The following is a 26,462-nucleotide window of genomic DNA, read 5'->3' as shown; positions in this document are numbered from 1 at the left end:
GTTAGAAAAACAGTCTTGCTAAGTCTCATTTGGCTTAGACTTCGTTAAGACGTAGTCGATGCTATATGCGTGAGAACTTACATTAAGAACCGTGCAAAATTTTTCTTCAGATTTTTCTTTTCTCTCTTGCATGTTATGTCACTTGACAGAGACTTGGCTAAATCTCAGTTGACCGAGACCTAGCCGTACCCTTAGAGAAAAGAACTCTTTTTCCGATACAACAATAATCCCATGGTTTCTAGGATACTTTGGTTTACAGAACTTTAGTTTTTTGTTGAGGCCATACACATCAAAGTATTCAAAAGCATGTTTTTTTTCCAGAAACCGCAGTATTCTCAAAAAACTTAAAAAAAAACCTTGCTACCAAATGCAGCCTGATAGTGACAAAAAACACTGACCAAAACGCAGCCTTACGGGGTGGCCACAAGCCTCTCAGGCACATCCTGGGTAGGGGGGCGCACCCCTATCACTACTAGGAAAATGCTTATACACAGTAATATAGTAGTAGCGCTGTAAAGCAGAAACGCGCTACTACTATGTGGGACCAGACGAGGCCATCGACGGTCGCTGGAGTTGTAGCGGTGTACAGAAAAAAGCGCTACTACTAACAGTTTAGTAGCAGCGCTTGGTTTTACTGCGCTGCTACTGCTAGTAGGCCCCACTTAGTAGTAGCGCTTTTCATGGAGAGCGCTACTACTAAGTCCAATAGCAGCAGCGCTTTTTGAAAAGCAGCGCTACTGCTAGTTGCGGCTGGTGCCACCTTTTCCACCCCCTCCCCCTCCTCTCCCCCACTTTGCCCTCTCTCCCCCTCTTTTCTCCTCTCCCCTCTCCACTCTCCATCATTGTTGCTCTTCTTCTCTCTTCCTCCTACCTCTCTTCTGTCCTCATTAATGACACCCTCCTCCATAAATGGCCTCTCTCTTTCTCCTACACCTCTCTTCTCTCCCCCATTAATGCCCCCATCCACCATAACCCATCTCCATTAATTAGCTAGCTAGATTCACCTCTCCTCCCCAACAGCTAGATCTAGCTAGCTATTTAGCCAACCACGCGTGCGCTCTCGATCGTTCTCTCTCATCATATAATTAACCACGTGCTCTCGGTCTCTCTCGGGAGATATATAGGTGAGTAAAAAGTTGTTCAATTCAAGGATGGGAATATATGTGTTTGGGATATATATATGGAGAGATTTGTGCTAGTGACATGCCCTCGAGTTGCTTATGTTTTGCCGAAATGTCGATTTATTTCCGTTTCGGTGAATTTCGAGCAAACTCAATATGTCCTATTTTTAGGCAAGGTCATGCCAAAATTATATATATATGACTTTGAAGCATGCATTATTTATTTTATAACCCTTTTGCTTGTTATACCGTGCAGTCGGTCATGAAGGTGAGTGGATGGAAGGTGGAGCAGTACATGCAATCCGCGGTGATGGACATGTATGCAAATAATCGGACTAGGATTAGATGTCCGTGTGCAAGATGCAAGGAAGGAGTCCTTTTGGACCCTTTTGATCATGGCACTTTGAAGGCACACCTGCTGATGAATGGTTTCATGGATGGCTATACTCAGTGGATAAGTGAAGAAGAAGATGATGACGAGGACGTCCACATGGCACGGAATAACGACATGGAGCTAGACGAAGAGATAAACCATCGACAAGAAGACGATGGCGCCGGACATGTTGGCGGGGAAGAGTCCGGAAATGACGACGGCGGCGGAGAAGATTCCGGACACGGCGAAGAAGAGTCCGTACATGGCGGAGAAGAGGCGGCGGTCACGCCGCAGTCTTCGACGCTACTAAGTGCAATCGTACAGGACCGTCATGTTCGAGACCTCCTTCGCAAGAGTACGACTAGCGAGAGAGCTGCTTCTAGAGAGGAGGCCAAGTTGGCGCAACTTGAAGTAGACTCGAGGACTCCATTGTATGACGTTTGCGATCCTGAGGTGACCCCCTTGAGTTTCATGCTCGAACTTCTAAAGACGAAGGCCAAAAACAAATGGACAGACAAAAGCCTCGATGAGCATTTGAAGTTTCTACATAATAAAGTTCTTCCCACGGGGAACCTGTGTCCTACTAGTGTCGAGCAGGCCAAGAAAATCGTTTGCCCTTTTGATTTGCCGCACATTAGGTACCATGCATGCATCAACGATTGCATCATTTATCGGGGAGGGGGGGAGCACGCGGAAAAAATCAGCTGTCCAGTGTGCAATGCTTCTCGATACAAGAAGGCTGGAAAGAAAGCTCCTCAGAAAGTTGTATGGTACTTTCCGATCACTCCCCGTCTGCAACGGTATTTCATAGATCCTAAGGAAGCAAAGCTCATGCGCTGGCACGCAGAGAGGAAGAAGCCTGACGATGGAGATGATCCGAGGTTGAGACACCTCGTAGATGGTAGCCAGTGGAGAGCATCCAACGCCGTATATGGATTTGCTGCAGAAGATCCAAGGAACATTGTGCTTGGTGCGAGTACCGATGACATGAATCCGTTTGGAAACCAGAACACCAACCACAGCACATGGCCCGTGTTTGTATGGATGTACAACCTCCCCCCATGGAAGTGCATGAAGACTAAGTACATACACGTGAGCATGGAGATTCAAGGGCCAAAACAACCGAGAAATAGTATTAACCTGTATGTGGGGCTTCTGTAAGAGGAGCTAGACACGTTATGAAAAACACCGGCATGGACATGGGACGCCAGCATAGGAGAATATTTTCATATAAGAGCCGCGCTGATGACGACGGTGCACGACTATCTCGGTTACGGCTACACCTTAGGCCAGGTGTGCCACGGATACTACGGATGCACGAGGTGCATGGATGATACAACGTCTCAGCAGCTTACGTCAACGAAAGATGGCGGGTCCAGGAAAATCGTGTACATGGGGCATCGTATAGATGGCTCGAGAAGGATGACCCATGGAGAAAGTGTGGAGATCTATTCAATGGGTTGGCTGAGCTTCGGGGACCTCCACGTAAGAGGAGCAGCGCCGAAATCGACGAGCTGTTGAGAAACTGGGAACAATGCCCCGCGCAGGGAAAGATCAAAAAGGCACCGGAGCCGCTGCTGAAGGTATGGAAAACAAGGTCTGTTTTTTGGGACTTGGAGTACTGGCCCAATCACGACACGCCTCATTGCCTAGATCCAATTCATATCACGAAGAATGTCCTTGAGAGCTTGCTTGGCACACTGATGAACATGCCGGAGAAGACCAAGGATGGGCCGAAGGCAAGGAAAGACTTGGAAGATCTGAAGATCAGGAAAGATCTCCACCGTAAAAAGTTGATGGAGGAGACGGAGACGGAGATGGAGGAGGGGGAAAGGGGCAGAAAAGTCAACAAGAAGGAGGAGAATTATTGCCCCCCTTCTTGCTTCACCTTAAGTGCGAAGGAGGTGGATCAATTCATCAAGTGCCTTATGGGAAGCAAAGTCAGTTCCAGTTACTGTGGGAAGATAAGCAGATTTCTAGACCCCAAGAAGAACAGGTTCAGCGGGATGAAGTCTCATGACTGTCACGTTATGATGACGCAGATACTCCCGGTTGCCATTAGAGGGATAATGGAGAAGCACGTCCGTGACACGCTTACTGGTCTCTGCAACTTCTTCGACGTTATATCTCGAAAGTCCATAAGTGTGAAGCAGTTCCGAAGGCTACAGGAAGAGATCGTTGTCATACTATGTGAGCTTGAGATGTACTTCCCGCCCGCGTTCTTTGACGGATTGGTGCATCTGTGTGTCCACATCGTGGACGACATCATCGACCTCGGGCCGCCATTCCTTCACAGCACGATGCCGTTCGAGAGGATGAATGTGGTCATCAAAGGATTCGTTCGTACATGTCCCGTCCGGAAGGGAGCATCGTCCAGGGGTATCTGACGCATGAGTGCGTCTCCTTTTGCGAGAATTATATAAGCGTCGGAGACCCTGTTGTTGGTTTGCCCGTCAAGAAGCACGATAGGAAGCTCGAAGGAGATGGTCACAACAACGGCCGGAGGGAATTGCACGTGGACTACTCGGATAGACGGAACGACTTTGACAGGGCTAACTTAGTAGTGCTACAACACCTAGATGTGGTAGATGATTATGTGGCACAGCACAAATTGTGTGACTGAATATATTGAAATGTTAAAAATTGAAAATTGTGTGAAAATGAATGTAGAGTGCTTCTGAAATTGATTGAAATATTAATGGAACTTTTGAAATGGTTGTGATAAATTATAACCTGCATTTGCAACTGTTTTGGAACAATAAAGAGTCACTGAAAAATTCAAACTTTTTGAATTCCAAAAATTTGAATTATTACAATTTCACTGGAATTATCAAAATGTTTTGAAAATATACTAATATCAAATAAATTGCATTTCTAACTCCTTTTCAAACTTTTTTGGAAATTTATGAGGTGGATGCATGCACGATGGAATCAGCCTTGTTGCATGCATGCATGATTGCACGGTATTTTTAAGCTGGCGAGATACGTTCTGAATTGATCGTCACGCATGCACGCGGCGTTTTGATTGCACGTTTTGAGCATGCAGAGGGGCGAGCAATCGTTGCAATGTGGAAACAAGCAGAGATTGACCCTTGGTTCTCGTGCATGCACGCGGCATCTTGATTAACGTGCGTCGGTGACCCTTCGTGCCAAATGCAAATCGCCGCCCGCCCCTTGGAGTCGCCTGTCTTGGGAACTCGCCGCCGGGGAAGCCGAGGCATTTGCCCACGGACCAGTACAAAAGCACCAGCCAGTACACGCAAAAGCCAAACCTGCTCACATTCCTCACCCACGCCTCACTCCCACGCTTCCGCCGCCGGCCATGGACTGGTCCTCCCTCCCGCCGGAGCTGATCGACCGCATCGCCTGCGGCCTGCTGGACACCGCCGACCTCGACTGCTACATGGCTCTCCGCGCCCTCTGCCACAACTGGCGCGCGGCCACCGACGACCCCACCAACTCCAGGGACCACCGCTTCCGCCCGCACAACTGGATCATGCTCGACTACCCGTCCCACGGCGAGGAGACCCGCGTCCTGGTGAACACCGAGACTGGTCGCTTCCACGTCAGGGACATCCCAATGCTCCGCCGCTACTTCGTCGTCTCCGTCACCACCGACGGGCTCCTCGTCCTCGCGGAGAAGGAGGCGCCTCACGCCGCGTGTGTCCTCAACCCGTTCACGGGCTACATGGTCCGGTTCGTCGCGTGCATGCGTCCCAACGTGATGGCGGCCGCCGTCTCAGGCTCTTCGCCGCTCTACCTCGTCATCTACTGCAGCGATTCCAATAAGCTGTACAGGGCCGACCCTGGCTACGAAAACTTCGTCAGGTACAAGAAAAAGTACGCCTACCCTCTGGTCAGGAAGGCCGTCCAGGGCTGTGTCACCATTGACGGCCACCAGTATGTGCTGCCGCCGCTTCCGGCCACGGTGGTCGCCAAGATCGCCGATCTGATGACGCCGTTTGCCGATTACCCTGACAACCAGATTGGCATCGCTGATTGGCCTGGTTGTTTCGTGGTGGAATCCGCTGGAGAAACGCTGATCGTCTTTAAGCTTGAGAATCATCGCATCGAGGTATTTAAGATGGACAAGGACGGAAATACGCTCGAGCAAGTGAAGAGCATCGGCAGCCGTGCAATCTTTATAAGCGGTGGTTCCAGGTGCCTTTCTGTCGACGCCGCTCAATTTCCGTCCATTGAAGCCAATTGCATATACCTCACGCCTCATCTGGGCTGGCCGTGCACTGAGATTTATCATCTCGAGCACGGGGCACAAGGTCAGACCAGCGTGAGCCTGATAAAGAAGATGGAGTACCAAGATAATCTTCTTGAGCAGATCCTGGATGGTGAGCTGTTGCTGGAGGACCTGCCCCCCTTTATCTGTAATCCATTGAATGCACATCCTTTGAACATCATTTTTCTTCTTTGCGCCTACACTTTGAGTGCGCAGTCTGTTGAAGTGTCCAAGGTGTTCGAGTACGAAGATAAGCTTCTTGAGCAGCTCCGGTCGGGTGAACTGTCGCGTGAGGACCTTCTTCTCCGAGCCTCGCAGGAGGATACTGATTCCGATGATTGATCATATATCGATCCCTATATATTTTTACAGCTTTGTATGAGTAATCTGTTGCAGCACTTTTGGTTTTCTCCCGTGGTTTGTGATGTGTGCAACAAGCAACTTGTTCTGTCTTCAAAAGTATGTCAATGCAATGTTGTATCTCTTCTGTTATACAAGCTTCTAAACTGCGGCAATTCAATATGCGGCGGTAGAAATGTTTGGTGAGAAGAAATTTGGAATTTGTCGTTCTAATACAAGTGTTTCAAATATTTACCTCTCACTAGGGCGCATCGTCGCACACCTTGATCCTACCAACAACCACCCTTGCACGATCGGAGCAGTACAACGCACCCGATCTCCAGTTATCGACATGGTGCTCGCTCTAATTTGCTATCGTCCATTATTTTCCCTGTAAGTTTCTGCTCCAGATTCTTTTATGGTTAATAAGTCAGGCCTTCTGCATTGGAATCGATCAGACAATTGCCTGTTTGTGGGCCTATCGCGCGGGGCAGAATAGATCGAGGTCTTTTTGTCAGGTTAACCATGACACGCTTTGAAAACTAGATCGGTTGTTGAAAACCAATGCCCGAGATCGCTCTTCCCAAACACCACACTTTCATCTATGAAGTGTTTCGTTTCTGACCACGTTCCCAAAAAATACACGTCCACGCACGCCTCATGTCCGAAAATTTGGAAGGGCACCAAAGTGCGGGGGCATGCACCTCCCCGGTCACATGATGCTTCGTGATCCCCCTGAAATATAAAATTGTCAATGCACGTCCACGCACGCCTCATGTTTCTGACCTGTTTTATCTTTTATCATTTGAAAGATAAAATTGTCAATGCATGTATGTTTGTATTTAAGTAACCTTAGTTTCCCCCCGAAAAAACACTATTGTATGTTTCAATATATTTTGTTAAGCGTTGTATGAGTAATCCGTTGCAGTACTTTCAGTTTGAGGTCCGTCTATGTCATATCTGGATGAGAGATAATACTTCACATCTAAGTATGATGTCAGCGCCACCTCATTTTTTTCATTGCTTGTCATATTTGTTTGATTTTATTTTTTCAAAGCCCAAAACTAAAAAAATGTGCACACCGCATCTGCCTGGGTCGCCGACCTATACGCAAATCTGGTAGCTAGCTCCCATTAAAAAAATCTAGTCGCTAGCTACCCGTACAAAAAAAAACTCTGATCGCTAGCTTTTTCTGGTAAGAAAAAACTAAACGCTAGTGCTAGCATCGATTTGTTAGCTTTTGCGTCTGATCGTTATACATTTACATGTACGAAGCTCATCCCTAGCTACTAGGATACCAATGCTTTATTTTTATTTTTTTGACTTTTGGTTTTTCGTTTTCCACTCTTAAATTTTACAACTAATTTTCAGTAAGGAACAAAGTTTGGTCAAGACATACTTCAAAAAGCATGTTCAGGAATTTACATACAATTTTCAAATTAAAAAAATATGTCAAAAAATACAAAAAATGTTCAAATATAAGGTGAACAATCCTTTAATATATGATGATCATTTTCTGAATAGACACTAACTGCAATATACATAGAACATTTTCTTATATACAATGAACTAAAAGACAACTTTTTTATATACATTGAAATAAAAGCAAACAGGAAAAAACAAGAAAAAGGAGAAAACCACATAGAAAAAATAGATAAATAAGAAGAGAACAAAAAATGAACGCATTTTTTAAAAAAAAATTGATAAACACGAACAAATTGAGAAAAATGAACAAATTTATGAATTTTGGAACATTTATTGAAACTTCTGAATTTATGAAATAGGAAAAAATGTGGAAAAAAGAAAGAAAAATGAGATCAACTTTTGAAAAAAAATAAAAACTAAAAGAAGAGGAAAACAAATGAAGAAATAATGATAAAATAAAATAAACAGAAAAAACTTGACCAAACAAAAAATGTATCCTAGCTACTTGGGCCGGCTCTTCGGCGGTTTGTTCATTGTCGAGGTTACACTCCCAGTGGCAACTCGAGGGTGGACTCGCAATTGGTACTAAAAAAGGTCGGGCCCCAGTTGCATGTCGATTTTGGATTTGTAACTGGGACAAAAGAGGATGGGCCCCATTTGCGAGTCGAGGGTGGACTTGCAACTGTGATGGGAAAATGTCGAGCCCCAGTTGCGACTCGACGCTGGACTTGCAGCTGGGACAAAAAAGGTCGGTACCTAGTTGTGAATCGAGGGTGGACTTACAATTGGGACATGAAAACTAGGGCCCCTGTTGCGAGTCCAGGGTGGACTTGCAACTCGCATAAAAGGTTGGGCCCTAGTTGCGAGTCGAGGGTGGAGTTGCAACTCGGACAAAAAAAGGTTGGGCCCCAGTTGCGAGTCTAGGGTGAACTTGCAACTTCGACAAAAAAATCTAGCCTCATTTGTGAGTTAAGAATGGACTTGCAACTAGGAAAAAAAGGGTTGGTCTCTAGTTACAAATCAAGGGTGGACTTGCAATTGGGACAAAACAATGTCGGGGTCTAGTTGCTGTTCGAAGTATGTCTTAGAGGCAATAATATTGTATTATTATATTTTCATGTTCATAATTAAGAGTTTATATTCTATACTATAACTGTTATGATCCTGAAATATTCGGTTCAGTGGAAAACTCATATGCACGTGTAGAATGATAAACGACAAGATAAGATTCCTAGTCTCCCCTATAAGACTGGCTCCAGTGTTGTTGATGATCATATTTGATCACATTTTCAGGATCTTAGGATATTGTGAAGTGTAACGATAGTCCTAAAACAATACTAAGAGTATGACATTAGAAGAACGATCATATTGAATCAACCCAAACTTGTTTGTTATACTTTCAGATGATATCGTCCCAAGTCAATTGTTATAACACGAAGTCTTAGGGTGTGTTTTAGTTCCTTAGACAATGAAAGTATCGTAGTAACTTCTTACTGTATGATGAGCTTTTAGGTTGCTCAAACGTCATTTGTAACAAGATGACAAGGGACACGATATCTCGAGAGTGGAATTTGCTTGGAGAGATATCCTTAGGGCTTTCTCGACGTGACGACATCCACCATCGTCTGGCCAGACATAGGTGACTACGCCACGAGGATGTCGGAACATGTCAACGAGAAAGAAGAACAAATCATGTAACGAGGAGACCGGTATAGTGAGCATCCGTATGACTCAAGAGGATACCGACACAACTTACCTCGGGTTTTGTAAAGTATGATGAAGCAAAGGGAACATCACATGATAACCAAAGGTTCACTCAAATATCATTCGTGTAATCATAGGGATTAATATGGACGTCAATGGTTCTGCTATCGGTCATTGAATAAATGGGTTTCATTCATGTCTATGTTTTACCGAACCTACAGGGTCACATTAAAGGAAATAATGATCGAGTGGAATTGTTTCCTTAATATTTGAAATGGTTTCGAGAGGAACCAGAAGTGTTCCGGGGTCACCAAAAAGGTTTCGGAGTTTATCGGGCAATACCGGGTATTACCGATAAATAATATATAAGTGTAAAATGCTTCCGATGGTGTTGAATTAATAATAAAATACTCTAGTAATTGTTAGGAGGTTGTTATTTTTAATTTAGCATTAACGGGCCTTAAAAGTCCAAGTGGTGGAAGGAGAATTGGGCCACATAGGCCCAATAGGGGAAGGTGGCCCCCTTCCCATGGAGGGGAGGCCAAATTGGACTAGGGTTTCCACTCCCCCTATGGCCGGTGCACCATGGAGGGATTCCTTCCCTCCTTGTGTGGTGCCCCCTCCTCCCCTCCAACCAATATACACTAGAGGCTTTTGCACTATTTGAACACACAAATTTTGGAGCCTCCTCTAGTTCTGTAGTTCTAGTTCTAGTTGGTCCTAATTGATCAATTAGAGCTTGAACTAATTCCTCTTATCCTCATAATTAGAAGTCCATTGTGGTTCTAATCTCTTCACTCTGATTCTCCGGCAACGATTAATTGTACGGCGAAGCACTGCAGGATCGTGAAGGTTGTACGCTTGTAACTCGTAGAGAGGTTGTGCTTTCGGTCTTCCATTCGAGGGACTATTCGTGGGCGGTTTGCGGGATCGTTCATCTACGGTTCGAGGGACTCCAGGTTCGATCTACACTGACACACTACTTCCGCTACTACTCGGAGTCGGTAACGATCATGATCCAAACCGTTTATGCATCTTCATATTGTTCCTTGGTGATCGTAGGGTTTTTTTTTCTACTACGTTTCCCTATAGTGGGATCATGAGCGGTTCTATGAGTAGATGCAGGTTACGATATAGTTCAAATGTGGATGTGAGGGTTTGACATTCTTGCTTTGCTTCCCTTGAGCGTTGCTTCGGTTCAGTTCATTGACGGCATGATGTAGTTTTTCACAAAGTTCTAACAATCGATCCGCTCTGACTGTCGACGATCTGCTAACAGTTGTTTAGCCTTCATCATAGTCAAGAATAGTGAACCGTCGCAAACACAAAAGGGCAATGAAGATGAACGATCTTCTAGGGTGTCTCACGTATTGACAAAGTTTTGTGTGAGGATAAAGATTTTAGTTAAGTCTCTTCGCTTACACACCCCGAAACTTAATCTAGCAACAATAGTTATCTCCTTGGTGGTTGACGTAGGTAGCTAATGTTATCCAGAAACCCTAGAAGCCACGTACATCAAATTTACCAAACCGATTAGAGGACGTCTAAATTGGTTTTGTAGGTTTGCACGTGACGAAGGCCGTACGCTTGCAACTCGTAGAGAGGCCATACTCGGGCTTCTGTTCTAGGGACTGTTCGTGGGCGGTTCGCAGGATCATTCATCTACGGCTCGAGGGACTCCAAGTACGATCTACGCCGGCTCGTCTACTTCCGCTGCTACTCGGAGTCGGTAACGATCATCGTCCAACCCTTTTATTCATCTTCATATCGTTCCTTGGTGATTGTAGGGCAATTTTTTTGTTTTCTACTACGTTTCCCAACAGTAGCGAGTCGAGAGTAGAATTGCAACCGGGAATAAAAGCTGGGCCCCAGTTGCGACTCGAGGGTGGACTTGCAACTGGACAAAAAAGGTTGGACACCTAGTAACGAGTTAAGGGTGGACTTGCAACTTGCACAAAAAAGGCCAGCCCCTATTATGAGTCAAGTTGGCATTGCAACTGGGACATAAAAAATTGGGCCCCTGTTGCGAGTCAAGGGTGGACTTGCAACTAGAAAAAAGGTCAGGACCGGGTTGCGAGTTGACAGTGGACTTGCAACTGGGACAAAAAAAAGGTTAAATCATATCTGCGAGTCAAGGGCGGACTTGCAATTGGGACCAAAAATTGTCGGGCGCCAGTTGTGAGTCGAGCGTGGACTTGGAAGTGGGACAAAAAAAGGCTGAGCCCCAGTTACGAGTCGAGGGTGGACTTGCAACTAGAACAAAAAAAGGTCAGACCCCAGTTGCGAGTTGAGGGCGAACAAAAGCGAAGCCAAACATGCCTAGGTCAACAATAGGATACACAATAAACAAACAACGACAAGCGAGGCGGAAGATAGAGCGCTTGCATGGAAATTACGCTAACTAAATCAAACTGTGAATTTATAATGGACATATAAAATGTTAAAAATCATGGATTTTAAAAAGATAAAAATATAACAAAAAACAGAACTTTAAAACAAAAAAAGATGGAAAAAACAAACATGGAAAAAAAGCCTTGTTCCAAAAGACCGGTCAAAAACTACAAGTTGGCACCCTAGCTCCCTATAACTCATGGAGTGTACTCTTATACCTTGCGTTGCTTCTCCCTGCTCTTTTTCTTTTTCTTTTGAGAATGCCTCTCCCTACGCTCAGTTACATTACTTCAGAAAAATGACAGCTGTCAAACACACGGACAATCCAACCCACTAAAAATGGAAAAAAGAAACTGGTTATTTTCATCATTGGGCCAGGGCCAACAACGACAATGTGAAACAACTGAGCAACAAACATGAGTGCATGGGACGTACTAGTGCGAAGGACAGTTGCACGAATCTTATAACAATGTTTTATCCTATGATGATGGACTTAGATAGTTAGATGTGAGGTACTCCCTCCGTCTTTGAAAGAGTGTACTTGCAACTTCGTTGGAGAGTCCAACTATCTCAAAGTTTGACCGAGATTGCGCAAAATTATATCAATGTTTGTGAAACCAAATAGGTATATGATGAATATATATTTTATCATTAATCTAACGCTACTAATTTGATGGCATAAATGTTGATGTATTATCATATAAATATGGTCAAACATAAAAAAAATTACTTCCCAACAAAGTTGGAAGTACACTCTTTTAAGGACGGATGGAGTAACTATTTCACATGTGGATGTGAAACTGCAAACCCATTTGATTTTTATATCGTGGTTTCTGATGTGTGCAACAAGCAACTCGTTCTGTCTTCAAAAGTAATCAATGTTATGCTTTGTCTCTTTTGTTATGCAAGCTTTTTCATTGTAGAATTCAATCTGCGGTGAAATATATGGTAAGAAAATAATAATAAGTAATTAATTGATCGTTATGATTAAAGTTTTGATACATGCCAGGAAACCTCTCACGGCCCTGCAAAATCCAGTTAGCTGATAGTTTCATATCCATTTATACTAGTAGAATGCCCGTGCGTTGCAACGGGCTTTTAAAATATATTTTGCTGGAGTTATATAATGATAATGCATGTTAAATTTCACATGTACAAACAATATAACATGGGCACAATCGGGTAATAACTGAAGTTCACTTCAGTTGCAATGTAATTTTTTCTGACATGGCAATGTAAATTAATAATAAAAGGCAATTTAACGATGTATAAATATAAAGCGAAGATCCAACTAAAAAACTATTACAAATTAAGATCTACTTGGTGCGCTTAAGAAATTCTCGCACAATATCAGAAAAGTTGTCTTTAGTTCCATCCGCACGACGTTTGAGCAAGTATAATAAAAACGGTTTCCTCAACTCACATCCATCCTGCACAAGCAATATGTGTAGTTAGCATGAATAATTCACATGAAAGGTCTTAAAACGTGTAAACGAGAATACTCACCGCGCAAACCAGCTTCACCAGTTCTTTACCGTTCCACCAAAGCATAAAATAAAAATAAAGGTAGACACATCCCTGCAATTTCATAGACTAATATATTTAATACAGTGATAACAAAAATAAATGCTGGTATTATGAATTTCATGGTAATGAAATATATAAATTTATTACCCATCTATGCTCATTAGAATACCAGACGAAAATAGAAGTTTTTTTTTTGCGTGGAACACATGTCTCATTTATATCATAAGGATCATAGTACAAGCCACGTACCTCCCGACCTGGCAAAACTGAACAAATAACAGAACGCTGGCCTTTGCGCAAAGGAACAACAACCAAGAAGTAAACGCACAAATAAGACCGAAGAAACCTTTGAGGTTGACACCAACGCCCGGCACCTGCCTCTGGCACACCATAGCAACCTCCAAAGGAAAAAAATGACGGATCACCTCCACACCCGAGCTCGACGCGGCTCCATCGCTGATATGCAGCTTTGCGGACCTCCAAGGTAGCTCGCCAAAGGCGAAAGCATTACCGGTGAACGAATCAAACCGGGGCAACACACCGGCTACACCATCGTACTTTGGATCTGGCACCCCCACAAGACTGCGACATCGGAGGAGAAAACCATGCCTGCCATCCACATATCATGAACCTAGCACACGATCCACCATCTTCCAATGCCGAAGATGCAAACCACAATGTGCATCCGCTTTGGACTACCTCCTAAGATCCGCGCTGATACTGGAGCAAACGCCGGTGCAACGGCGGAGCTCAAGGACATAGGTCCACCACGAGGATGCCGCCGCCACATCATCCTTACTTGAACAGACTGGATTCCTAATCCATCCCCAACCATAGGACCAATCGCCTGATCCGAGTAGGATCTGAAAAAAAATATTCAGCGTCGCCACCACCGCCGAAGCAAGACGATGTGCAGCCTAAAAACTAAGCTACTTTGGCCTAAAACTATCCACACATGTGGATCCGACGACCCCCTTCATCACCGACGACCGAGGCCATCAGCGGAGGGGAGCCGCCGGAGGATGGCTGCGGGGAAATTCCCTAGGGGCACTGGGGAGATAGCCTCTTCCTTCGATAGGAAGAAAGAGCGATACACATTTTTGCTATGAAAATAAACGTTGCCATCTAGATATATTGGAATCCTAGCTGAGTTGCTTTATTTCGAGTGCTTCTTTGTCAGTCGACATTTTCGAAGCAACATCCGAATCTACCAGTTTTTATTGGGCAGTGCCCGATTTCAACTGAGTGAGATGCAGAGTGCTTTGTAGTTGAGTGAGTGGCACCACAACTTTTAATAAATTGTACGCTCACCTCCAAATCACTTGTTGATGGTTATTCTTGACAGTGGCGTTTTGGCTCCTGGGTATAGATACACCTATTATGAAACATATATAAAAAACGCATTTCAAAATGTTACAAAAATTGAGAAAAAAGTCTCGAGTGTACATCCGGACATCCTATGTTCGCACAAAAAAATTCAGTGGAAAATATTTTTTGTGGCATGTATGAAAAAGATAAAGAAAATGCCTCGTGAATAGCTGTAATCAAGCATCGAAAATTGTCTTTTTTACACAACCCACAAAAAATGTCCTTTTTCATCGAAACTTGGTGCACGCACATACAATGTCCGGATTTACACTCGGGATTTTTTCTCCAATTTTTTTAACTTTTAAAAATGTGTATTTTGACAATGGGTGCATATACACCTATGAGCCAAAGTGAATTCCTGGTTACTCTTGGGAATCTCTATTTTTTAGGGTATGGTATATTGCGAACGTAAAAAAAAATGTTGCATTTCGCTAGGAGCAAACAACCGATTTTTCCTTTATTATATAAAAATAGTCGGTTATCCGTAATTTCTTGAATCCTTTTAATTTATTTATATAGACTAAGAGAAATTGTCCGACACAAGATAAACACATGCAAGAAGTCCAGTATAAACCAAGTATGTTTTGTTTCTTCTCAGAAATTTGTGTTTATTTGTATGATACTTTGAATATAGATAATAAGTATAAAAAAGCTTTATTTATATGACCCATATTTAATACTTTATTTACTATACCAGTACATGGAGTCTATATGTTATTTACTTTATTCCTATTATATCCCTCATATGCATCTTTCCTTTTTGACAGGAAACGTTGCTCCCTAAAAAAAAAGACACGAAACGTTGCCGATCCATCTTGCTCTGCCACGCAGGCACACAGCCGGACGCAACACTCGCTCTCCCGTTCCCCTCACTTTCTCCACTCCCTCTCCAAATCCCGATCTCGCCGGTGTCACGCACCCCCCTTCCCTCCCTCCGCCCTCAATAGGGAAGAACAACTGCCACCATCGATCCGAAGCTCGTAGCAGGGGAATGGATTCCCTCACTGCCTTCTAATTCAAGTTAGTAGCCAACATTTTCAGTGGCGGCGACGGTTGTTTGTGGCGTCGACTGCAACCTCCTCTCCGGTGAGTCCATCTCCTACCTCTAGATCCCTCTCTTGTACGGCTGTAGTACCTTGCTCTGTTTCATGGCCATGGGTAATTTGTTTGTGCTTCTTGTGCCTGTGTGTTGCAGTCAAGTTAGCTACTGTCATGGGATAATGTACTGGTAATAGGAAGATTTTACTCTCGTGTCAGACGATTCCTATGTACTGTGACGTCTAGATTACAAGTTCTGTTGGAGTAGAACAATGCACGACATCCCTGTGATTCGGTTTTTAGGGAATGGACGGAAGGTAGTATAGAACACCCAAGAGTACTGTAATTTTTTTATAGCTGAAACAGGGAGTATAGATCATACATGGAGTACAATATAGATGAGTATAAACAAGATTAAATGGGTTACAGTAGGTGAGTAAATTTACATGATTAAACATGATTAAATGATTAATGTACTCCATGATTAAACATGATCACAGGGAGTATAAACATGATCACGGGAGTAGATGAGTACAGATGGAGTATAAAAACGACATCTGAAAGTTTAGGAGTGTTGTTTATGCTTGTAGCGCTTGCACTGCTGTTTGTAGATGATACATGCTGCTGCTTGCTTGAGTATGATTGTTAGATCTTTCATTTTATCGAGCTGTGCAGGATCTGATACTTGTTTATTTGAAAACATATTCTAAAATTATGTTCATGAACATTGTATTCCGAGTTATATTACTTCGCTGATAAGATAGCGCCAGCATGCACTCTGATTAAGTTTATAGTCTTATTACTAACCAAAAAAAAAACGTAGATGATGCCTTGCGCATTGCCGCGAAAACCGCATCAAAACAAATGTATAAGCATGTAGCTAAAAACAACTAAAATTATTGGAAAAAGGAACAAATATAAGAGTGTTCTCAGTTTACTTTTTCAAAATAATAAAATTCACGAAGTATGTGACAAAATGATGTATAAAAAGAACTTTTGAATTGAACTTAATACGACATCATTTCTTAACAAAAACATGAAGCATGAGTTCTATATTTTTAGTTATTCTAATTCTGTAAGATCGAGACTGATTAGCATGCTATAAGCAGAGTGCACTACTTGAAATGCTATATTGTATACTATCAGTTAACACTATACTGTATATCACGTGGCTAATGAGTCGGAAATCGAATTGAACAAAAAAATGCATATGCCTAGGAATTAATTCATGGTTCAATGTTCATATAACTATATCTGCAAGTACATATGTATAACTTTCATTTGATAGTCGCCTCGCATGGAGGACTGATAGAATAACAATCTACAACTGAATTCTGCAAAGCATGATTAAGAAGTAACTGACAAATATAGACTGGACATATGAAAACTCTAGTAACATGACATGGCGATTCATTAGAGATATGCATCTGGGCGAGGCATTGCGATGCATTCAACGCACGGGGTCTTCCGCTTAGCAGCAAGGTCTGCGTTTCGCTGTGCCCGCAATGCCTTCCTCTCATTCGGTGGTATGCTCTGCCTGCATGCTCTTCGACGGGCGTTCATCTCTAGCCTCTGCTCAACTGGTATATTTTTACTCGCTGCCCTTCTACGGGCATTCATATCTAGCCTCTCCTTGGTTGTCAGATTTTGTCTAGCAACCCTTTGGCTCGCATTCCTATCTTCATTAGTTTTATTTTTTCTAGGTGCTCTCCGACGTGCATTCATTTCCTCTCTTTGCTCGGGTGTTAGGCTATCTCGCCTTGCTTTATCACGGTTCCGTCTTACTTGATTTTTGTCTTCTTTAACGCTTGCATTGGAAGCAATATCTTTAGCACCACTCGGTGTTCCTTGAGGTGTTGTAGGGTTTTCTGCATGGCCAGTGTGTAATTTGTTAAAATTCAAGACCCACTTTTTTAGCAATATAACAAACACATGGTTAGACTTAATAAATCTAGATCTATAGATGACCATACTTCAATTGTAAAAACGCCGTGTGAAAGGGTAAATACCATTTGATGTTCCCACATGCTCCCCTGGCTCCAATGCTATCATGGTACTGGCTGTTGGAAGCATTGTAGCTAATTGGGTGGACGGTTCACATATGAACATTCCATATGACTGTTCCACAACAACAGTTAAGATTACAAGATGGTCAGCTACAGATCATCAATTAAGACATTATGTCTACTCAATTTGTTAGAGATTACACATATATTTTTCCCTTATCCTTCGACATCTTATAAGCAAATGTTGGATCGATAATGATTAACGACAAACAAAGTAAAATAGTTGGTGCTATGATTTTAGGCAATAACGATGTTATGAGATAGAATTCAGACAAAAAGGGTAAAAAAAATACTTTAGCAGTAAATGGTGCAGGGATAGTGATTATGGCCCTTTGAACCTTCAACACTATGGTTCATAAACAAATAAAAAGAAATAATAATAACCTACATACACAGTTACTCCTCCATGCGCACATTATTGTCTTCTCCAGACATGAACGGCTAAATTTTAATGAATTTCTACAAGTTTGCTTTGTGAGGTTGCATTCTTATTGCCCAAGTTGAATTTTCCTGGAGACCACCAGAATCGATATGTAGGTGACTGTTGTGCTTCATTCTTGAAATTTTATTCAAATTAGGACGTGGCATAGTATTACTTGGTATGTGATTTCGTGTAATTACAACCTATGTGGCCTATGAATTGCAGAAACTATGATAATCATTTTTAGTAGTAGTTCATCATGCATCGTCTTTTGTGCACAGAATAAATTAATAGCGCATTTATCAGGACTATGAAGATCCACAAGAAAGTTGGCACGTCGTCGGAGAAAGAGAAACAGATTGTTTTGTCAAAAGGTGAACTCACCTCCGGGTGATGAAAGCGAGGCTGGCAGGTTGATGATAAACTCATGCGACCTCCATGCGAGGATAGAAACGTGATGGGTGTGGTTGACAATACACTCGTCATTGCTACTACACGTGATCTCCCAGCGTGATCTCCCAGCGATCTCTCGTCTGTGCTTGACGGTGAGTACTTGAGGCAGGGGTCTTCGTGAATGACCAACCCTATAACAGAAACGTGCAACTTAAATACGTACTCTTACCAAATATGGCGGAGATGTTTGATGGCGTGATCAATCTTGTCGGGCTTTCCATAACTTGTGGCTAATTATGACTTTTACGCTGGGAGGGTGAGACGAAGGGGTGGGGAACGAACGAAGGGGAGGCGGGCGAACGAACGACGTACGTACGCACCATCACAACCGCAGACTCCTCCTTTAGGAGTACAGATAATTTACATCGTCAGGTCCTTTCTAGGCACAACAGCACGTGCTACAGACTTGATCATTCTTTTGGACAAGTTTGCATGAAGATTACAGGATTTTCCTTTGGTCATCCGGCGATCACGGGTCGGGAGCCGGACACCCAAGTCTCTTCACGAAACCCAGTCTCAACATCTAAAGCAGTGGGCACCATTACCTGCTCGTCATTTTTGATCGTTTTGAAGCAGCCTCAACTTGTTAACAGGCATTAAAATGGCATATTCAGATTCTGCACACCTGGTTATACTTTTTGAGTTTAGGGATAATTAAATATGATCTAGAAGTTTCATTAAAGCATTTAATGATATTTAATAAATACATCAATTTTAATTTGTCCAAACACGAACGAAAATGACGTGATCATAAAATATACATTTTTATGATCATTTTATAATATGAATGTATTTTTCTGAGCTAGTATGATTTAATTATGAATTTATAAAATTTTATTGGATTTCTGGAATTTCCTGTTCAAAATTAAATCAAATGGAAAGTCTCAGAATGCTTGTATACCGAGTGGAACCTAGCCATAGTGTGTGACAGGGAAATACGCTACTGTAGCCAACCCGGTTGTCTTCGATTTGTATGGAATAGAAATAAGTCTATATAGGTAGACAAATAATTCCCTAAAGTCGAATGTGGTATAATTTTCACCTCAAATTTCTAAAACCAGATAAATCACTCCCATAGGTTGGTTTTAAGCTTATTGAAGCTGTATTGGTCTTTATTTCACTATTAGATAGTTTTGCCACTAACTTTTTTGACTAACCTACTAACTGAGTGCCCAACGCCTGTTTATGTTTTTTTTTGCATTTTTTAGAAAAACAATTTTCCAGACACCCAAAAAAAATTAAAAACTATATCGAAGATTTTTGAAGTCCATAAGGTTCCAGGAAGCACCAGGGGCTAAAAGGTTGTGCTTGTGGGCCTCATGAGCACCAAGCTCATGGCCAGGGTACAAACTAGGGCCGCGAGGGCCCTACATGCACCCCTCCACCGCGTCTCGACGCCCCTGGCTTTATATTGACATAAAAATCACATCATATTTATCAAGTATTTTTCGCCGGTGCACCTATCTGTTCCGTCGCGATCAAATCTGAAGCTCTAGTACGGTACTTTGTGGGAGGGGGAACTCATCACTGCAAAGATCTACATCAATCTTGCCGCCAGGATGTCCATGTGCAAGCAATCCTATTTGAACTACGAGTTCATAGCAGTAGCAATCTCTCCCTCGTTCTTTAATACGATGATCCCATGAGTTTTCACCAGGGCAGAGATGTCCTAAGACTACACATCTATCGCACATCATTCGACCGAACTATGTGTGATGCATGAACCACAAATGATATGGTAATAAAATCATCTTCAAGAAATTGAATTGTGTGTTCGATGGCTGATCCATCAAGCATGATTCAAAAAAGAGTTGCGTGTGCGATATACAGCATGCGGTTCATGCATATGAACGGTTTGCGATGGACCAAAATAACACAAACGGTTACCCACAAAAAGATGTGTGCGATAGATGACATACATGTAACTCGGATGAAGCGATGAGCCAAATTAGCATAGACGATTCACCACAATAATATGTGTGCGATACCCGGCAAACTGGCCAGTAATTGGAATTGTGTGGGAAGATCGATAATAACACTGACGATTCCTGATAATAAGATGTGTTTGTTGTGGAAAAACACTTGCCGGTAAACAATTGTTTGCGATTGTTAAAATCATCACCGAGGTGTTCCTTAGTTTAATCGTTTGCGATGCGATTTGCTCTGTTTGCACAACATTTATGCTTTGTTTACAGAACACCAACATACATACTTAACAACATGATAGCATAACCAAATTAAACATCCAATTACATAACTAACACTACGGGAAATATCTAATTTACCGTCAGGGGACGTCTTTGCCGTCAGCTTTTCGTCGGGCAGACGACAAAGAAAGGGTTTGCGTTATCAGCAGACGGCAAAGAAAAATTGTCGAGTAAATAGATTTTGCCGTCTACGAAAAAAACACAAATGACAAAGAACATACTTTGTCGTCTGTAATAGAAAAGGCAGACGGCGACAGCTCACCCACACATCCCCTCCTGCCCCCACGCGCATCACTCTCTCCCTTATCCACTGCCGGCCACGATCTCTCTCACACCACGATCTCTCTCTGGTTTCTCTCCCTTATCAACACGCCGTCGCCGTTCACCACCTCTCCCACCAGCCCCGACCACTTCCCCCTACGCCCCCGGCCTTGGCGTGCCCGAAGCTCTGCCGGCGTCCGGCCACCACCTCTCCCGCCGGCCCCGGCCACTTCCTCCACCGCCCCCGGCCCCGTCACCACGAAGCTCCGCCAGCGTCGGCCACGACGTCGCCTACCGTCCCCGTCGCCCTTTCCCCTTCGCCAGAGCGCCGCCCGCCCCGCCGGCCCCGTATGCCTCCGCCGTCCCCGGCCCCATCCCTCGACGCTGCACCACCTCCCGCCTCGAGGAGCAGGGGCAGCTCCTCGGGCGTCCATGGTGGCGCTACTCTGTCCGTGGAGAATGAAGGGCGTCCATGGTGGCGCTGCTCTATCCTTGGAGAACTAAAGGGGAAGGGAGAGGGTGAGACTGCTGTTTGCTGCTGCTCCGGCGAGCACGGGCACAACATACGGTTGCACGTTGGTGCGGGCGTCCAGATCAAACTCAAGATGGCTTCGCTTACTGGATCTCGGGCTGCTATATCACCCTGTTCTTCTGTAATCTTTTCATGTGTAATTCGTTCGTCTTATGAAATAGAGCAGTTTTGCCTCGGATCAGCAAGTGATGATGTATTATGTGTAAATAGAGTAATTTTGTCGTGTGAAATTTGTTCGTTCATCATAGATTCTTGGAACAAAGTGTCGATGTGTATTGTGGTGTGGTGTTCATTGTTGTTCTCTAGGACTGTTGGTTCAGGTTATTTTAACAACAAAAAATCGTTGCTGTCTGTGATTTTTTAGGATAACGGCAAAACCTATTACTTTGTCGTTTGGCATCTGTGAAGGCTGACGGCCAAGCACTTAACGCCGTCCAGTGCTGTTAGTTTGCTTTTTTTGCCGTCTTCCTGGTTTGACTGACGGCAAACTCCAATGACTAACGGGGAAATCTTTGCCGTCATCCCGGCGAAAGGCTGACGGCAAAGTCTTTGCCGTCTGTACTTCCCTGACAGCAAATTAGCAGTAGTTTCCTGTAGTGTAATTAGACATAGCATTTGCACACCTCATCAAATCATCTCCTTTTTCTTGTGACACTTGCCACTGCTCTCCTTGTGGCTCGATCCCTCGCCTTCTTCGGGAAGGAGGCTCTTTGTCATGTCATCGGTCCGCATGTACATCTCGTAGCTTGTGTACGCGTCCTTAGCCGCGTACTTGAGTTGATCTTCGTCCAGTTTCTCTACCCAGGCCGTGTGCCAGGCTGGCTTGTTCTTGTTGCAGACATCCTTCATGTCTCTGTATTAGAGGTCGATGATGACCTCGGCGAGGTAAACCAGTAGTCCTTGTCCTTCTTGTTGTGACTTATCTTGTATTAGTCCTAGATGTCAATAAGCTTCTGGCAGGCGATGCTTGAAGTCTTGAGCACATTTACATAGTTGGTGGTGTCCATTGTAGTGACACTATAGTCGGGGCTATTGACAAACCTGACGAAACGTTCGTAAGGCCTTGTGGCTTGGCAGTAGTGGTAGAAAAGGACGTGATTGGACAAGCACATCTATGCTAGCACAACCACCGATGCACTCGAGGTTGAACCAGACCACTTTGTACTTGTCCTCATCAAGGAACTACTCCATAGCACTGATGGATATCTCCACTTTGGAATGCAGGGTGAATTGTCGCTCGTCATCATTAGCTGCTGTGAGGGCAATTGGAGCCGCTGGAGATCCTCTCTGTATGGGTCGTGGGTGTGCTTCTTGTGTTGTGGGGCACGATTGAAAGGTCGAAGAGACAAGGTTAAATGTACGCGGGAATACCGTACGACCTGGAATATCGGCACGTTCAGATGGTAGTTTTGCAGTGCGTATATGCATCATGGCACACGTAACTGCATGGTGACGCCGGGCGCGATGCAACCACATGCATATGACTACCCAACCGTGATCATGTGCCGGCCCCAACCACGCACAGCGCGCAAGGAGAGTCGCGAGAGCATAGCATGCGGAGGCCACAAGCAAAGTGTGTCACGGTCGCCTCAACTGCAAGCAAATCCATGCATAAAGCAGTCGAACACGCATAAAATCTTCATTTAATCAAGAAATGCATTGACTGGCATGCAAGGCAATCTGATGGTCCGAGAGCACCTCTCGCTGAAAGAATCTTCTAAGTTCTTTTGTCTCCATCATATCTGCACGTCCTGATTCTCATGCCTTGTACACTACATTCTTTTAGTAGGAGGGCATGGAGTTAAATTTTTTTCCGTTTTAACGCACATTCATATGTGCTATGACCATGTGCTAGTATATATAGATAAAGTGTAATATATATAGATGGGATGGTCTCCGCATGGTGGATTATTCAAAAGGGTCTGTCTAGGACACATCTAGATGTGACATAATTATGTCACATGTAAGCTGATGTCCACTTTGTTTGTGGTCTATTTTTCTTTGTCCTAGTTTTTATTTATTTCTTGTTGCTGCATTATATATTTGTGGAAACTTAGATGTGACTTTCTTAAAAAACATCTAAATGTAAATTAGACAAACTGTATTCAAAAATAAAATTCAATTGATAGTGCCATTGCCCTGAAATTTGGGAAAGCTTCCCTTCAACCGGTGGATCGCACGCAAAGTCTCCGTCGCTTTGTACGCCCATCACGTGCTATGCTAGGCTGCAACCTTATCCCTTTGTCCATGCCTTCTTATCCATTCATTGCAACCATCTATGCCAAGCAGTAAACAGTTCCCGCAACATGATCTTTGTTAAAAAAAAATCAGCAACATGGCTTCTGTTGCAAAAAGTTCCGCAAACATTTCCGCAACATGATCTTTTTGAAAAACATCCCGAAACATGACCTTTGTTGCAAAAATATTCTGCAACATAACCTTTGTTGCAAAGGTTTCTGCAACGTGACTTCTATTGCAAAGTTCTCTGCAACAATAGCTTTGTTGCAATGATGAAGGTTGTCCGTCAGTCACTTGATGGGGCGGGATCTTGCGGCTCACGGCCCGGCCGATCTTTTAAAAAATCAGCCAACGAACGCATAGCACACCCCTGAAATTTACATTTACACAAAAGAAACAAAGGAAGTCGTGATGGTCCTCGTAGTACTAAACTGACAGACAAGGGGACGCGGATGGGGCAGGCCGTATTTCCGGGCGGTGCGTGGTGGTGGTGGCACGGTGCAATGCATGTGTCGTCGGTGCTATGCTCGCCCGTTCCCTGCTTCAGTTCACGCGCGACGCGGCGTATGCGCGTGTGTCGAAGCCATGTCTGCTACCGTACGTGGACAAGCTAGCGATCGAGCCTTGACTTGTTTATAGTCGTCGGACCATCGGCGGACGTGGTATTAATCCGATGATGAATGCGCACCATATACGTATGCTAACAGTTCTTCTTGTCCATCTCCGCCTCCATCCCCTTGGGTTGGGTGTTGGGTGGGTCGCGAGCGGCAACCTGCATGCGCAACTGATCTACGTACGTCTTTGCTGGCCGATTCACACAGTACGGTTCGGCACTGAGTCTGTGTCTTGAACAACTACTAAAATAAACCTTGGATATAAAGAGGAGGTAAATAGATAGGATCTCTTGTTGGTTTCTCACATCGATCCTCGCGCCGACCCACTCCCACGGTCATCATGTCCGTCCACGCATGCATGCATCCATGTGTCACGCATGCTCCCAGCCTCCCACGTACGTGTCAACCAGAAGCTAGCGTCCGCGTCGTCTATAAAAGCAAGCCTACCTACACGTACGTAGCGGCAGAACTAGCCGAGTCACGGTGGCACACAGTGAAATACACGGGAGACGACGAGAAGCAAAGCACAGTAGAGAGTATGGCTCGTGGCGCCCCTCTGCTTGCAGCAGCAGTGGTAGCTGTTGTGGCACTTGGGTCTGTAGGGGCGACAGAGCAGGAGGCCGCCGGCTTGAGGCAGCCTCCGGTGGCGCAGGGCCTGTCGTTCGAGTTCTACCGGCAGAGCTGCCCCAGGGCAGAGTCCATCGTGCGTGACTTCGTCCGGGACGCCGTCCGCAAGGACATCGGCCTCGCCGCCGGCCTGCTCCGCCTCCACTTCCACGATTGCTTCGTGCAGGTACGTACTTTTTCTTGCAAGCTCAGTTGACTGCCTCCCATCAATTCATCAATCGGTTCATGCATCTCACGAATGAACGCGCCGCGCGCGCGTGCAGGGCTGCGACGCGTCGGTGCTTCTGGACGGGTCGGCCACGGGGCCGGGGGAGCAGCAGGCGCCACCCAACCTCACGCTCCGCCCGTCCGCCTTCAAGGCCGTCAACGACATCCGGGACCGGCTGGAGCGTGAGTGCCGCGGCGCCGTCGTCTCCTGCTCCGACATCCTGGCCCTCGCCGCCCGCGACTCGGTGGTCGCCTCGGGCGGGCCGGAGTACCGCGTGCCCCTCGGCCGCCGCGACAGCCCCAGGTTCGCCACGGCACAGGACGTGCTGTCCGGTCTTCCCCCGCCGTCCTCGAACGTGCCGTCCCTCCTCGATGTGCTCCGGGAGATCGGCCTCGACGCCACCGACCTCGTCGCGCTCTCCGGCGGCCACACCGTGGGGCTCGGGCACTGCACCTCCTTCGACGACCGCCTCTTCCCTCGCCCGGACCCCACCATGAGCCCGGACTTCCTTGGCAGGCTGAAACGAACGTGTCCATCCAAGGGCACCGACGCGCGCACAGTGCTGGACGTGCGCACCCCAAACGTGTTCGACAACAAGTACTACGTGAACCTGGTGAACCGGGAGGGGCTCTTCGTGTCCGACCAGGACCTCTTCACGAACGCCACCACCCGGCCCATCGTGGAGCGCTTCGCGCGCAGCCAGCGTGACTTCTTCGACCAGTTCGGCGTATCCATGGTCAAGATGGGCCAGATCAAGGTGCTCACTGGCGACCAGGGCCAGGTTCGCCGCAACTGCTCCGCTCGCAACCCCGGGACTGCTGACGGGCTCCAGTGGTCGTCCCTGGTGCAGACCGTCGTCGACGCCACCGCGGAGAGCCTCGGTTTGTAAATCTATGGTCGACAAGTCTATGTAGTGTGTACTGTACCTGGACTAGTAGCTGTTAGCCATGCATGTGGTAATAAAAACTGAGCAGGGCAACCCATGGTCGACGAGGCTGTGTACGTACCTGTGTAATGTACCTTGTCGTGACTCAAACGTGTGCTAGGCTGCTAGCTAGCAGACCTACGGTGACCAGTTAGTTTAATCGATCGATGCTTATGTTTCTTTGTTACACAAGTGTTTATATAAATATAAATATGCGCATACACGCATTCCTATGAGTGCACACACGCCAACCTTACCTCTGACTGAGCCGGTATATCATCTTGAGATTTTTTATGAAGTCACTATACGCGATGATAATGTTTCCTCCCGCTAAAAGTGTGTCGCCGGAAATTCTAAAATAAATCCAGAATAAATACAAGTATTAGGACT

General features: G+C 44.9%; 1 protein-coding gene across 1 annotated transcript; it reads left to right on the top strand.

Moving 5' to 3' along the window:
- Positions 1 to 24,780: 24,780 nt before the first annotated feature.
- Positions 24,781 to 26,259, top strand: LOC123075844 (cationic peroxidase SPC4). The gene is made up of 2 exons (XM_044498351.1): positions 24,781 to 25,105; positions 25,203 to 26,259. The coding sequence occupies exons 1-2, from the start codon at positions 24,851 to 24,853 to the stop codon at positions 26,034 to 26,036; spliced, it is 1,089 nt and encodes a 362-aa protein (XP_044354286.1). The 5' UTR covers positions 24,781 to 24,850; the 3' UTR covers positions 26,037 to 26,259.
- The last annotated feature ends 203 nt before the right edge of the window (positions 26,260 to 26,462 follow it).

This window comes from Triticum aestivum, chromosome 3D (genome assembly GCF_018294505.1).
Source record: "Triticum aestivum cultivar Chinese Spring chromosome 3D, IWGSC CS RefSeq v2.1, whole genome shotgun sequence".
NCBI lineage: Eukaryota > Viridiplantae > Streptophyta > Magnoliopsida > Poales > Poaceae > Triticum > Triticum aestivum.
The sequence above is the reverse complement of the archived record's forward strand: the minus strand, read 5'-3'. Positions and strand labels throughout refer to the sequence as shown.

Excerpts from the sequence above, each read along its gene's own strand:
- LOC123075844 (XM_044498351.1), top strand. The coding sequence starts at position 24,851 with ATGGCTCGTGGCGCCCCTCTGCTTGCAGCAGCAGTGGTAGCTGTTGTG. Across the intron at positions 25,106-25,202 it reads TCCACGATTGCTTCGTGCAG|GGCTGCGACGCGTCGGTGCT; the intron begins GTACGTACTTTT and ends GCGCGCGTGCAG.